This window comes from Limanda limanda, chromosome 7, assembly GCF_963576545.1.
Source record: "Limanda limanda chromosome 7, fLimLim1.1, whole genome shotgun sequence".
NCBI lineage: Eukaryota > Metazoa > Chordata > Actinopteri > Pleuronectiformes > Pleuronectidae > Limanda > Limanda limanda.
The window spans coordinates 5,043,262-5,059,584 of NC_083642.1; the positions used below are offsets into that span (position 1 = coordinate 5,043,262).

Consider the following 16,323-nt stretch of genomic DNA (forward strand, 5'->3'; position numbering starts at 1 on the left):
CTACAAGGCCATGTATCTGTTACATGTTGTCATGTGGAATTAAGTTTCTTGATTTCCCTTTATTCCCAAGAGGCTGTCTCTGTCCTCTGTGGTTTCAGTCAGTAATTGCTATCAGGAAGTGGGTAAAAAAAAAGCCCATTAAGAATTAATGACTAGCTAAACGTATGACCAAGTCATTTAGAATTGGTGTGTTGTGTGTCTGCATGTGTGCAGGAAAGGCTTGTGTTTGCTGAGTGTGTGTATTGGTTTTTATTTCAGTATTAATGTTTAATGGTATCCCTCTTCTCAGCATGTTGACAGCCTCTGATCAGCCTCCTTTGTCGATAATCCCCCCCCCAGAGTCTCTTAATTGGCCGCTCTTATTAAAATCAGTAAAGTCCCCATTAGCACAATGTCAAAGGTGAATGTCGGGATCAAACCAGCGCTGTTGGGTTTTATTAGCTCGGCCGAGAAGGAGGTGGACGGAGAACCGGTGGCGTGGAGCGATGACAGTGGCGAAGTGGGACTCTCTAACTGCGGGAGCTCAGATTAGAACCTGTCTCCAGTTTCCCAGAAGAATCCCCCAATCATCTCCGAATGCTCCAGTCAATTCCTGGGAACCTGCACCTCCCACTGCATTCTTTACACACGCACACTGCCAATAACATCCAGCTCTTCTCCTGCGTCACACACCACAGCCACACGCACGCTTTGTGTAGCCACGTAGATAAGAAGATGTAAAATACACTCCTTAAGACCGTGTCCTTGTGCTCGATGAACAGCCGCTAAATCCATAGTATAACATGGATTATGCAGATAGATGTCAATGGATGAGGAACTCTTAAAGCCTATACAAATTACATTTAACAACTGAAGACGTCAACCATGCTCACATTGTCTGCTTGCCTGTAATCCCCTGCTGGAGCCGCACGGCTGCTCTAAAGTGCACATATGTTCTTTCTTATATAAATATGTCCCCGCGACTCAGCGTGAGGTATTTTTAGAGTTTCATCCGAATATGAGGTGAATCGAGGTTAAACCAACTCCGGGAGAATGTTGGTTTTTCCCTTTTTGCTAACCGTTGACTCTACCTCGCTCGGTTTCGGAGTAAATTACACACGCAGCCCGAGCGCCAGTCCGCCGGTCCGAGCTAACAGCAGGTAGCCAGCGAGCTCAAAGCCCGAGAACCTTAATTACACCCCCAGCTCCCATTTCCCGTCTTGCAGACATTTCCCTGTGTGCACGCTCACTCCCAGGCCAAGGCTGAGGCCGGGGGAATGGAGCTGATGGCCGGAGCCACGGGATTCGGACACGGCAGCCAGTCAAAGATTTATCGCCCAGCCGTCCAGCCTCCTGCCATCTGGAGATCCTCCGTCGTCACGTCCACGGACCCGAGCCGTGATAGAATCCTCTCGGTATCGGGCTGTTTGTGTGTCTGCGAAAACGCTATCGTCCTTTCCTGCTTCTTGCTAATGCCCCAGCAGCTAATTAACGACTCGTGAGAGCAAGGGGGGGAGCGGCTACTGATAACACAGCGATACACCCTGGGAGCGAAGGTATCCTGTCACATCCAATTCATCAGTCATTCCCATTCCACACAAAGTAAAGCACTTGATGTTCTAGTTAAACACGATTATGCAGTTTACTGTCGAAGCCGGCCACGGCTACAACTGTTTGCTCCGTATTGATTAAATATTATGCCGTATTGTGAGTTGCTCAATAAGAACTAATCACGCAGAGTAACAGTCTCCTTCTTTTTTTAAGTCTCTCCAGAGCCCTGCTAACAGTAATCAATGTCATCTGTGTGAGAGACTGTGGTAAAAACCCACGAGATTTGTGAGGAGAAAAACAACAAAAAAACATCTGCAAGAAGGTGAACAAGAGAACGCAACCGCACGGAGCCCAGGGGGGGGGGATTCGGGTGGGCTGCCAAGTCTGCTAAGTGTACATCATCTAAACAGTCTAGATGTAATCAGAACCACATGGTCTGGAGCCCAGCAGACCATGTGTGGAGGGGCTGCTGCATGTGAGGGAGCAGATATTGATAAGCCCAAGTCTGGAGAGCCGCTCGGCTGCTCGCCTTCCTGTCCGTTCTCCGTGGGAGCATGTGTAGTCAGTAGGGTTGCAAAGGGGCAGGAAAGTTTCTGGTAAATTTCCAGAAACTTTCCACGGGAATATTAAGCCTGGGAATTTTGGGAATTTTGAAAAAAACAACAACTATGCAAATTAAACGCTGAGCTCTTGATTGTTCATCTGTTCATCTAGCCTATTTCCATTCATTTATCCATCAATTGTAAAATATGTTTACAGAAGATTCCAATTGTTTGGCTAACTATTTATATCTCTGGCATTGCATTAGCGTTTTTTTACAAACTTTTTTCTCATCTTATTCTACAGAACAATGCCACGTGCACTTTCTCATGTGTGGAGGCATTTCACCCCATCCAATGTAGAAGGAAAGGCTGTGTACATTTGCAAATACTGTGCAAAGACCTATGTTAAGAATGACACAACGATGCAGAAGCATATAGTCAAGTGCCCAAAGTTTCCTCAGGACTCAAATCAGCCTATGACAAAACAAAATGTTTATATTTATGTCTGCATATGACAAGGTAAATACAGTTAGTATAAATTACCCACAACATTTCCAGTTTATTCCCATTAATTCCCGTTAATTCCCATTAATTCCCGTTAATTCCCATTAACTCCCGTTAATTCCCGTTAATTCCCGTATATTCCCGTTAATTCCCGTTAATTCCCATGGAAAGTTTCCAACTTTGAATATTCCCGGAATTTTGCAACCCTAGTAGTCAGCACATGTTTAAATTAAAACAAGCATTCACCAGTTATGTACAGCACATTTAATTGTACCACCAGCAGAGTCAAGGATAATTTAAGCAGTGGAGTACAGCACAATGGCTCTGTGCTATTTTGGGCAAAGGGACATAAAAAGGAAATGCCATAAAGTGGGAGGCGTGACTGTACCAGCGGAGGCGATTATTCCCTGTCAGCATTATTGCCTTTGCTCTGCTCATGGTATTGTGCATAGAAGTGAGCGGTTCTGCAGCCTTAGTGCACCCCCCCATCCTCTATAGCGGGAGATGTCACTCAACGTGGTCCGCTCACACCGTTCTGACAGGGACACAGAGACGAGACAGACAGGAGATACTGACAGAAAGAGAATTAATGAGATGGGGTTGGAGAAAGGGGAAATATATATATATATATATACAGGGTGAATAAGGTAGAGTTAGTGAGGAAGAGACTATGGGATGTATACATGGCAGGCCTGTCCGACCGTCTCACTTTACTCCACGTGGCGTTTTGAGGCCAGACTGTCTCCGCTGACCTGATTCCACACCAGAACCTCCTCTGTCTTGCTCCTTCTTCACCTCCTCCGCCTTCCCACTCTTCTGTCTTGCTCCTTCTTCACCTCCTCCGCCTTCCCTGTCGTCTCTCGTCTCATGATCTCATCTTCATCTTCGCTCAAAGCCAAAAAAATAACGACCGCCTAAATGTTCCTCAGAAGTCCAAAGTCACAAGACTTTTACCCCCCGGGCGGATTATTTTCTGCCCGAATCTGTAAATACAGTTCATCGCACAGACACGTATGCATACATGCATATTTCAGCGCTGCATGGTTATCGTTGCACGGTGATTGCCAGCGTGTGTAGTTATCATGCAGGGTGCGTCTCTCAGAGATGTGATGATAGGCCGGGGTAATGAGCCAGGGGGAGAGCAAGGTGGAGCTCAGTCAGGCGGAGCTGGAACATGTCTGCTGAGTGGAAGAGAGAGAGGCAAACGTTTGTCTGGCTGGGAGACTCACGGCTGCACCCCCGCCCGGTTCCAGACCTCCCTCCTCACACTCACCTCTCTCACCCTCTCATTCCCGTCTCGGACAACTTTGACCCCTTTGCTCTCAGTCTGTCACCTTCTCTTCTTCCTCCTTACTGAGTGTTTCATAGTTTTCTGCTCCTCCTCTCTCCTAATGTCTTATTCTCTAAGTCTGGCTCTCTATGGTCTGTCAATCCCTCCCTCTTCCTGTACTACATTTCAATACAGAACAATGCCACGTGCACTATGTCATGTGTGGAGACATTTCACCTCATCCAATGTAGAAGGAAAGGCTGTGTACATGTGCAAATACTGTGCAAAGACCTATGTTAAGAATGACACAACGATGCAGAAGCATATAGTCAAGTGCCCAAAGTTTCCTCAGGGCTCAAATCAGCCTATGACAAAACAAAATGTTTATATTTATGTCTGTATATGACAAGGTAAATACAGTTAGTATAAATTACCCACAACATCTCCAGTTTATTCCCGTTACTTCCCCTATATTCCCGTTTATTCCCGTTACTTCCCCTATATTCCCGTTAATTCCCATTAATTCCCATGGAAAGTTTCCAACTTTGAATATTCCCGGAATTTTGCAACCCTAGATGTGACACACACTCCCTATCACCTTTTTTCCTTTTTTTGTGTGTCACTTTTATTAATTGTCTTGTCGTGTACTCACACTTGGCTCTCTAACCTGTGTGCCTCCTGTGCTCCTCCAGCCGGTTCCCATCGACGACTCTTTCTGCGGCCTGGACATCAACCAGCCACTGGGCGGCTCCCAGCTGGTCACCGGTCACACGCTCTACACCGAGACCCGCGACCGCATGACTTCTGTCACCTCCTACGTCTACAACGGCTTCTGCGTGGCCTTCGTGGGCACCAAGAGCGGACGGCTAAAGAAGGTGAGTGCCAGCTCCTCTCCTTTTCTTCTTCTTCGGCCTCCAGCAGCAGACATGTGCTCACTCCATCACCGGGATACATAAGGACTCGGGCCTGTCCAGGGGTCCGTGGGGCACAGACACTGGGAAGTGGTCCTATTTCCGTGCAGATGGATCATGGTCACAGGGAAACTTATCTCCTTAATATTTAATGCCGGCTGTCAGAGCGTCGGAGAGGCGTAATGGCGACGGCCAGCTCACTGTAGTGGTTATTACCAGCTCCTTGTTATGTGAGCTCCGGTGTTGCAGTGTTGAATAACCTGCACTGGCCCATTAATTTTAATAGGCACCTTTCTGCCTGTGGCACACTGCGAGGCGAAAGAGAGAGAGCAGGTCCATGAACTCCACCTCCCAGTGCAGGTGAGAGAACCAGGACACCTGCTGCTGTCCGGTTCATAATCACAGGTTTCACTCTGAAACAAGGCATCAGGTGAGATATCGACTGAGGAAAGTGAGCTCTGTCAGAAATATCTGTGTTTTACTGATTCATTTCAAACGTCTCTCCGGAGAGCTGCTGCCTGGACTGCACGTGGGATGTTGGAATGTTCAATGCGTGTGTGTGGATCAGAGGTGTCAAAAGTATTCACATTCATTACTCAAGTAGAAGTATAGATACTAGGGTTTAAAAATACTTTTGTAGAAGTTGAAGTATCAACTCAAGCTTTTTACTTAAGTAAAAGTGTAAACGTACTGGTTTCAAAACTACTTAAATCAAAAAGTAAAAGTAATGTAAGGGAAACATTTTTTCCATTAAGGACAAACTCTTCAGCCGCGTCTCAGGGGCCTATAGTGCACTACCCCCCCTCCTCCAAAAAACACATTTTTCTAAAGGCCACTATGACTATAATGTTATATTAAAATGTTATGTTGAAAAATGTGGGATGCACTAGGCTACCCGTTTCAACTGCAAATATGCCCATTGAAAATTATAACATTTTATTACAATGCAAATACATATATTGTTTGAAGAGACCTTTGGACTCAACACTACCAATAATCAAACATGACTATGTAGAGGAAGTAAAAGTCGTAAAAGGGTCGTGTTGCCTTTTTTTGTGTGTGTTTTTGAACGATGACAAACCGGAATGAAAACAAGCCAAAATTAAATAGGAGTAACGAGGCTATTTTTTAAATGTAAGGAGTAGAAAGTACAGATATTTGCGTGAAAATGTAAGAAGTAGAAGTAAAAAGTCGTCTGAAAAATAAATACTCCAGTAAAGTATAGATACCCAACATTTCTACTTAAGTAAGGTAACAAAGTATTTTTACTTTGTTACTTGACACCTCTGGTGTGGATGCAGATAACGTGTGTTGTGTTGTGTTTGTGTTGCTCACTGACGAGGATCCGTGGATCACGTTCAGACAGCTGGTGGAAGGATTTGTCAGTATTCGCTTGGCTCCTCCTCCCGTGGGGCTGCTGTTTTTGAGTGACAGCAGGAGTGTGTCACAGGGCCATCACTGCCCCCCCCCCCTGCTCCTCCTAACAGCTGCATCCAGCTCAGAGAACGACACCGAGAGGAGGAGGAGGAGAGCTGCTCAAACCATTTTGATACCTGATTTTTGGCCAGTTCCTTTGTGATTTCATTTACTGGCACTGCAACACAAACGGTGCTGGCCGGAGTTATTTTTGGTCTCCATCTATTCATAATTAAATCAATACACCAATCTGACTGCGGTGGAGAGAATATTCATTCGAATGTAATCTCCCGTTTGGGCTGTTTAATAATTTACCACCTCTTTCTACTTTGGTTACATTAGATGAGACAGAACAATGTGTTGTCCCCACTGTGCTGCTGTTGCCAGTGTATTATTTTTATCCTCCGTCTCTCCACTCTCGTGTCTGCCGCTGCCACCTGCCTCCCCCACCCCCCCCCCCCCCCCCAGTCCTCTATCTCTCTTTCCTATCCCTATATGAGAAACCATGCAAAGTAGCCTTGTGGGCTGCTGTGTACTCTTCACAGGGGCATGACTGTAACCACAGTAACGCTAACATGGGCTGGAATTAACCAGGATGTGAGAAAGGCAGCTAGAGAATAAGAAACCTGATTCAGAGGCCAGGACAGAACACGAAGAAGAGAATTCAGCTCGAGAGAATATTGTTATTTTACAATATTCACAAGTATGGAGTTTTCCGTTCATCAGAATCAGAATCAGAATCAGAATTCTTTTAAATGCCAAAGTATATTTGCACATACAGGAAATTGCCTTGGTGTGGTTACTGCACTCTACATAAATAACAATCAGACATTAAACAACAATATATATATATATAAATATATATAAAACAATATAAAACAAAACAATATATACAGTGAGTACAAAGGTGGGGAGATTTTCTGGAATATAGGCGGTGACCGGGGAGTTCAACCTGTAGAGTACACACAATATTCATTAACAAGGAAAACAGCTGTGTGTGTGTGTGTGTTGTTGTGTGTAAAAGTAACTCTGGTGAAATTGCCACTGTACATAAAAACAAAACAACAACATATACAGTAAGAACAACAATGTGTGTTCGCAGATGAGGAGAGGCAGGGAATTTACTCTTTCAAAAGATGACATGAAAACTGTCTCTCAACATTATGATGCATTCATATCGTCAGAGTAACGAGGAATGAAACATTGATTATCTCACAGAACTGGAACCGCAGACTCTTTGTACTGCAAGTTCATCGGTGCTTCTGGTGTCTGCTCCTGTTTCAGTGTTTAGTTGCTGGATTCTATCTGAACCTGATTTGTTTGAAATGGCGTGACGAGACCAGGCGCCGCCAGCAGCTAACAAGAAGATTTGCATTCGAGTCCGACAAGTTGGACAAGGACATGTTGGGAATTTGCATGAAAACGATTGATTCGACCAGCATGGACTGTTCCTCAAATGTGCATGAAAGAGACAATGACCACATTTATACTGCAACAGTGTGGAAGAAGAGAGCCTTGGTTTTTTAAATAATCACTAATGCTGCATATCAACACTGCCACTGTTAAGGTGGGGGTGTACGTGAGGTCTAGGTACTACCTGCAGACACTTCCCTATAAAATCTCCATAAACGTTAATCATATAAGTTTAAGCGATGTTTTGAGTTCAGGTTAAGGTGAGGAGGCAAGTTAGAGTTAGTTAAATAGTCTGTATAGTCGGTTATGTGGACAAAATGTGTTTCAGTGCATCTGGAATGTGCAGGTGTTTTCGTCGAAGGTGCCTTCCTCTCTCTCTCTCAGGTGTCACGGGGGGGGGGGGGGGGGGCAGAGGGATCGGCCCCTGTCTGCAGCTCCTCTGCAGGAAGCTGATAAGCTCCTTCAGTGTTGTCTGAGACACAAGGAGCTGGGGAAGAGGAGGTGCTGCAGGCCTCCTCCGGATCGGAGCATGACGCAGCTGCAGGGCGACACGATTTGATGCTTCGCTGGTAATACGGTTCCATACCTTCACCTCTTTTTTTTTTTTTTGTTTTTAATGCAACTAAGAGAGACGGACAGATGGAGAGAGAGGGAAAAAAAAAATATATAAACCAAAAGAGTTTCAAGAAGAGGCAGAGGCAGAAGGAGAAGGAGCTGGAGGAGCGAGGAAGAGACTGTTGAAATGTGAATTTAGTGCCGCCAAAGAAACCAGGGCTGCACCGCTGCCTGTAATTGGATTGGCTCCCTTCCCAAAGAATCCCCCCCCCCCCATATCCCGCTTCCCCATTCAATCCCGCTCCTCATCCTCCCCTCCGCCTCTCCCTCTCTCTCTCCCTGCAGACCGGCCCTTGTATACGCTGCTGTTTCCTCGGCTCTGCAGGAGGAGCACAGTGTGCGGCAGGAGGGATGGCGCTGGCGGCTGCCGCTGCCAGTGGCAGGGGTTTAGCAGGGGATTGATTGTGAGAGCGGGGTTAAGAGGGGGGGGGAATCAGCAGACGCTAAGGTGAGGAGGATGCATAAACAGAGTATCAGACGGCAGGAGACAATAACATTGCAGGTGTGAAGGCCAATTTATGCTTTTGCGTATTTTGTAAAACGGATAGATAAGACCGCCCAATCCGTCGTGGAACGCCCTCTCCGAGCGCGTCGGAGAGCTTTACGTACACGTCTGATTTTTCTGACTCTCCGTCTTCATGTTGGAGACCCGACGGACCGCTCTTGGCTGTGATTGGTCCGCGAACGACATCATTTCCGTATGACGTCATTTCCGTACGACGTCATTTCTGTTCGACGTCATTTCCGGCCTCAAACGTCCTGCTTGACAGCTAACCCAAACACAACTATGATTCTACGATTAATGTGACGTGTGTGTTAATCCAGCGGAGTTGTCCGGCTGACGGTGGCTCGTTAGAGCACTGACGGCATGTGTGCACGGTCACAGACGGTTATGACGAGCTTTCAAAACGGCGCTAGCAGGCTAGGATAGCCACCATGCTAACTGAGGTGGTAATATGTGTAAGAACCCGCCGTCACGACTTTAATTCCACTTCTATCATGACACTGTTTCTATAATACCGTCAGGCTAGAAGCAAACACTGGATAGTAGTAGTTAGTGCCGGGAGTCCCTGCTGACTGTGTGTGGAAGCTGGGGGGGAGCTAGGTCCGGTTAGCTTCTAGCTACATGTAGCCTCAAGCAGATTCAAGCTGTGGAATCAGCAACACAGTTCGGAAACAAGACCGGGGAACCGCTGCGCTAAGAAACGATTACATCAGCATTTTGACCTGCTGGGTGTCACTTTATTTAGTTCTGTTAGTTGCCATGGTTCAGTGTGTGGGGACGAGCCGATAGAGATAAACAGACACACGTGGACTTCTTCTTCCCAAATGGGGTAGGCTTCTCTGAGCTCGTCTTCCGTTGCGCCACCTATGGGTTTGGCGGTGAATTTTTTTCGACGTACAGTGGTCGGATTAGTAAAAATCAAAAAGACCATTGCCCCCCGTGGAGCTCTCCCCGAGAAACGGAGAACGTAGAAGTATATAAGAGCCTTGAGTCACGTGGCGTGAGCAGGGCGTGAAGGGATTTGACTGTGTGATGTAGGACACGTGTGTGAAGGTGCAGGGTTCTCATTCCCGACCTGGAGTGAAGCCTGGTACCACCGTGCCACAGCACAGCAGCTACGTGTTATATGTGTAGCATGAGTGTCAGGCGGCTTTTCAGAAACGGGTTGTGGACTCCTGGGTGGCACCCCCGGAGGCAGTGATTGATTGTGGAGGGCGGGAGATGTTCACCTCAGCAGAAAGCTGCTCTGAGGCCGATCAATATTCCAGGTCCGTGGACTTTTTTCTAGCTTCAGCGAAACCAGTTCCAATCGGGAGCAAAAACTCGACCTGCAGTCTGCTCCCGGCTGACGTCAGAGTGTTTTCCAGTGAGCTTGTGTTCCAGCGAGTGAAACGAAAAAGTAGATTTACACAGATTCTCTCCGAACTCCGTCATCCACATTATCTCTCGTTTGTATCTCCAGAGCAAACGACTGCAGCTCAGCTCCGTGGGTCAAATGATTTGAAATAGGCGATTTATTCTGAACACACATTACCGAAGGATTACATCATCTAAATTGGAATTGGCTGCGCGTTGTGCAGAGTGTACTTAAGAGCAGACATATCCCACACGGGGGAGCAACTGTGGCATTGAGGAGGAGAAGGGCGGGGGGGCGGGGGGGCGGGGGGGGCGGCACTGCCTTTGATATAGATAGAGACGAAGGGCACGGCCGCACATGTAAAATCGGATGTTGAAAGAGCCGTCCCAGCAGCAGATGAATGAGGAGGTTAAAGGAAGCTGAGCCGAGCCTCCTTTCTGGATTCACCTTGTTCATCAGAGTCAGCGAGAATGAAGATCCTGTTTCCCAGCGTTCCCAGCAGCACCAGCAGAGGTTAAGTGCTATCGAACCCGAGACCAAAGAGATGCATCCCCAGATATTTACCCTCAGTTACTCACATCAAGGCTTATTTATTCAAATACGGAATTAAGTAATTAAGCAATGACATCAAATAATATATGTATACGGTTTGTTTCAAGGAGGGAACATACCTGCTTATTCACCTTTACATTACATTACATTACATTTCATTTAGCTGACGCTTTTATCCAAAGCGACTTACAATAAGTGCATTCAACCCCGAGGGTACAAACCAAGAATCAGAATCAGAATCAGAAGTATTTTATTGCCAAGTACGTTCACACATACAAGGAATTTGCTCTGGATATTGGTGCAAACAATGAACATAGAAACATAAAAACGCAATAAATACAACATGCAAAGGAGAGCAATAAAAAATGGGAAACCAGTATATATTTACTCACTGTTTACTTCTTATTTACTCACTTTTTACCAATATTTATACAAAGTAACATTTATTTTGAGATAAACATTTCTGAATAAAACTATATACAAAAAAATAAAAAGTGAAGTAAAAAGTGAAATGCTAAATGCAAAACAGTTAACAGTGTCATATTGCAATATGCAATGTAATGCAGTATAATATAATATGATATGATATAATGTGTTAATTTAACACATCCTAGAGGTGTGGGGGTGGAATAAAAGTCATTAAGGATCAAGAAAGTACAATTTCTTCAAAAATGAAGCAAAACTACAAAATGCTATAAGTACGTGCCATTTAAGTGCTACTAAATTGTTAGTTTCAAAAATTGTTAGTAATTTTTTTTTCATTTTTTTTATTCAAGGTATAGTCGGACGAGGTGGGTTTTTTAGTTTGAGGCGGAAGATGTGTAAACTTTCTGATGTCCGGATGTCGATAGAGAGCTCATTCCACCATTTAGGAGCCAGGACAGCAAACAGTCGTGATTTTGATGAGTGTTTAGCAGTGAAGGAGCAACGAGCCGATTGGCCGAAGCAGAGCGGAGTGAACGGGCTGGGGTGCAACGTTTGACCATGTCCTGGATGTAGACAGGACCGGATCCGTTCACAGCATGGTTCGCATGGTCGCACCATAATTATCATTCCTCTAAATATGCCTGATTTCTTTTTGATCAAGATTGATGCTTTATTCCCTGGGGAATCTGTGAAAATGTCTAAGTTTGTGATAAGAAATCCCCCCAATTTTTGTTTTATTCTTGGCTCTTGTCCCACCCTTCCACACAATTCCGTGGATATCCGTGTTATAGTGTTTGGGTACAAACCAAACAAACCAACAAAAAGATGCAAATACTTCTCTTCCAGTAGTTTTCGGCTGTTATTTCCTTTTCTAATCTGCGCTGCATGCAGAGATTCCCCTATTCAAACCCCACACATGATGTTGGTGGATGTTTGTGTTGAACTGAAGCAAGAGGGCTGATTAGTGGCGGCTTGTATCTGCAGTAAACCATTCATGAAAGGAAATGTCTTCCGGCTCTTTATCCTTCGAGCCTTTAACGATGATGTGTCGCATTCAGCCTAATTGAATCTTCCCATCATGCCCTGATAAATAATCAGGCAATGGTTTGGATGATGCCCCCGGCAGCTGATGGGGAACAACTTGAAAAGGAAGTGGCTCAGGTGTTTAACTGGACAAACTGTGGAACTGGTTATTGTGAGCGAACGAGGCCACGGCTGTGACATGTGGCTCCAACCGGGCCGGATTGGCAGCGTGGGCGACGGTGCTGGAGAGTTGCTGAGGGCCGCAGCTGATCGTGGGGACTTGAAAGGCTTGTAAATACAGGCAGCTGCTCCTCCAGGGCCCTGGTGGACAAGTGGTCAACCCCCCCATCTCTACACTGTGCCCCCCAATGGGCCTCAGGGAGTTGACTCCTCCCATTGGTCGGCCCTCAGAGGGAACGTGACCCGAGCCCAGAGGCCGCTCACCTGCTCGGCTCCTCCAGGTTCTGCTTTGGTGTGGTCGGGATTTGCCCAGTTTGGTTATTCATGTGGAAGCGAGGGATCGGCCGAGCGGATGAGTTGTCCCCTCTTCTCCAACCTTTTGGTCACACCTGGGTTTTCCACCTGGTGATGGAGAGGAAGGAGGAGGAGAGAAGAGGACAGGTGGGGGAGGACAGACATGGAGGGACAGAGCTGTAGACAGATGGGCAGACAGACCACAGAGCGAGACAGGGGACGAGGTCCTAACTGGCACTGAGGATGATGTCCTTAGCAACAGCTGAGGCCCTTGGCAACAACCGAGTGGAAGCCCAACCTGTTCCCACAGAACCAATGAGTCCTGTCACCTGCACCCCCCCCCCCAAAAAACCACACAGACACACACTCACTAACCTTGATGTGTGAGACACTGCTCACTTCATAAACTTGTTGTATAGTTGGTCAGTAAAGCTTTCTCAAGGGATTACAACTAAATAACCCCACGAACAACAAATTATTTTAATGGCTTTATTAAATATCTCCCCTGTATGACTCACATTAACCAGAAATATAATTACTTTAGAAATGCTCAGTCGCAGGAACCAACAGGTAGAATTTCTCTCTAATTATCGCCGTCACAAATTGTTATTTCTCTCTGAATCCTTAAAACCTTCCACACAACCTTGTTTCCGACTGGTTAATTAATCCCACACAGAACTAATGAAACCATCCTGTTGTTAAACTCTGATCGTCTGCTGTGTTTTGTCTGTCGTGTTTCCAAAAAGAAATTGAAACCGTCCTCCTGGACACACAGACCACCGACACTTTAGCCAAAATGACATCATGACGAGTAGCGTGAAGACGTCGGCAGCTGAACCGACGGCTGCCGACACGCGTCTGTTACTGCCGCGCTCAGGACTCTCCCTGCAGTCTTTGTAATCATGTTAAACTAAGCGACGCATCCGGCAGCAGCTGGCGGCCGATAGCGTAGCCTGCAGAAATTATTTTTTGCTAGTAAATGAGCAGTTTACTCTCCCAACACGACCAGCAGCGCTTTGCCAGGAGGATGGGAGCGACTGTCCGTGCAGGAAGAAGCAGAAACCGCTCGGACAAGTGCAAATAAAGCTGCTTTTTATTTGGAGGCTTCCACAGGAGTGATAATAAATATGATCCTGCGGGAGTGTGAAGTGCTCACTGAACATCTGCTGTGTAGTTTGTGGGGGGGACACCCGCTGATCAGCAGGGGGTCCGAGCACAACGCAACTTCATGTGGAACTTCAGAGCCTGGAAATTCCACCTGGACCCTGCGGCTCTACAGATTTGGGACTTTTGAGGAAACAGGTTTTTGTGTTTGCAAACGGTATTTGTGTGTTGAAAGTCGTTTCCATAGACGCTTTAGAACTTAAACCACGTGACTAGTGTGTTCACTGAGGTGCGGACCTTCATCAACCCGGCCTCCACTTGACCTTGCTCTTGCTCTCTTCTTAAACCTGAGCCAGATAGAGAGGCAGCGGCAGCAGCCCCGGGCCTCGGCAGCGGCAGCGGCAGCAGGCCGTGTCTTTCTTGTCTGTCTTCAGAGAACAAGCCTCTCATTCCGCCAGACCTGGTCCAGGCTTCTCTAAACACTTCACTGTTAAAAGGCCAGTGGAAGACTGAGAGCCCCTGCTGCTCCATTCATCCGAACCTTATATCTGCTTCTTCCCCTCTTAGTCTCGCTGATTTACTCTCTCTCTCCCTCTCTTTCCCTCTCTCGTTCCCTCTTTCTTTTCATAGCAGTGAGTTAAATGTCGCCTGGTCAGTCGCCCGGCTGTCCCCTCTCATTTTCCTCCTCTTTTCTTCTTCTCTCTCAGTCCCTCTCTCTCTCACTCTCTCTCTCTTTCTTCCTGTCTCTCTCTGCGTCTCCGTCTCTCACCCTCTTCTCCTCCTCCTCCTCCTCTGTGCAGCAGTCTATTCTAATGACGCCGCCTACCCTGCAGTGATCTCATTAATCACATTCAAACAGCTCTCCGTTGCCTTCTCCCCTTCTATCTGTCTCTCCCGCTCCATTCTCTCCCTCTAATTGCTTGCTCTTTTCTCTGCCAGTGTCTCGAAGGAAGTGTTTTTCATTATCTAACAACGAGAGACAAATACTCGTACAGCGCATGCATTTTACTTCAGATGGATTTTTATACATGTAGGCTTCATTTAGCCGCGAGATATGCAGGTGTATGCATCCATGCCAATCGAGCTCAATCCCCACAGACACAAAGACAGAATCACATATGTCCATAAATATGTTGTGCGCTACTTCTTCATTAATTTATCACACAGATCACTTTTAATGTCTGAGCACAACACTTGAGTTTATTCATTAGATGTGTGATTGGCGATGCCGTCCATTTCTTTTAGGAAACAAATTACCCTGTTGATTGCATCCCATAATTGGACATAACTTCGTAAGTGAGATTAATTAACCCATTGTTGATTTGAAGCACTCTCCCAGACGTTGCCTGTAGACAGAGAGAACTGCTATAATTCATTTTCTCCAGCATATTGTGTTATTAATTAAAATTTAAATGAAGTTGAGCTTTATTTACATTGTTATAGACAAATTTTTCTCATGTTTGGACGAACTCGGGATCTTAAAGTGAAAACGAGAACCGGTTCTTGGCTCCACTTTCACCCTGTTGCTCCCACACAGAGCCTGGGAGACACACTGTGCCTGCGGCAGTGGATTGTGTGGTTTCCACCAGCGCTGGGAGCGGTGGAGTCATTAGGATTGGGAAGCCGCATCAAGCGCTGCTGGCTGCCCAGATCCATGTCTTCCTGGTTAGGCATTAAAATGAAACTAGTACAACTGCGGGTGAATATTCCCAAATGGTTCCCCCCTAATGAGAGGTGTCCTTTTCCTTTCTTGTGGATGTGATATTTTCGAGCCCATGTATCCTGGCAATCGCCTGTTTTATGTGCAATAAAAAAGCGACCAAAACGTTATGCAGGGGAAGCCGTGTTGGGAGGTACGGCCTCCCGGCCTCCCGCTCTTTCAATATTCCTGTTTGGTCTGCAGCCAATGATGGCACCACGGGGAGGAGATTTGAAATTCCTAGGAATCCTTATCAGTTGTTGCGTATAGCTTGTTATTGATCTTCGACTGTGGAAAGTGCCCGGTACGGTTGTAAGCCTTGTTATTTCTCTCTTGCCTCAGGTGTAAGTCTCAGAGCTCCAGTGACTTCCAACACTTCCACCAATTAAAGAGACAATATCTCTCTCCGTCAAGTGAACTTCAAAGTTTCCTGTACTTGACTTTTGTCCTCTCCGGTTTCCAGCTGGCATGGAATAAGATTGACTTATTTTTTTTTTTTTTTTTTTTTTTCTAATCTTCACTTTCCCCAGCTGACCTTGTTGAAGTGCACGGGGACGAGGGACGGACAGGGAAAGAGTAAACAACTTCAGGACAGAAAGAAAGAAAAAAAACAAAACCGATTAGTGAGCCACGTCTTTCAGAGTGGACGTCTGGCTCCGTGCCAGGCTTTATTGATTTGCTTTACAAAGCACTTGAATGGGCCAGATAACTGTGATCAGCCAATTCATTACTGCTGGCTATTAGAGTGGTCCAAAATTAGATAAAAAGCAGAGGAAGGACAGAGAGGGAGCGGGGGGGAGAAACTCTAACTTTGTCAACTTGCACAACAAAGGGAATCTGTTAGAAGTCCTTGATTAAATCCCTCTCTCTTTCACATGCAGCGTAACGAGCGTCCTTATTAGAGGCTGTTGCGGAATGAAAAACATGCATTGTTTATGTGTTTGATGGCATGCATAATCATTTACACATTACTCCAGCGACC

The 16,323-nt window shown here is 46.1% G+C and overlaps 1 protein-coding gene across 1 annotated transcript in view; it reads left to right on the forward strand.

The window, feature by feature from the left end:
* The window catches only part of plxna2 (plexin A2), a 196,252-nt gene that overhangs the window by 30,143 nt on the left and 149,786 nt on the right, over positions 1-16,323 (forward strand). The window contains exon 3 of the mRNA XM_061074305.1: positions 4,539-4,721. Coding sequence (XP_060930288.1) covers positions 4,539-4,721 — 183 coding nt within the window. The remainder of the gene's footprint in view (positions 1-4,538; positions 4,722-16,323) is intronic.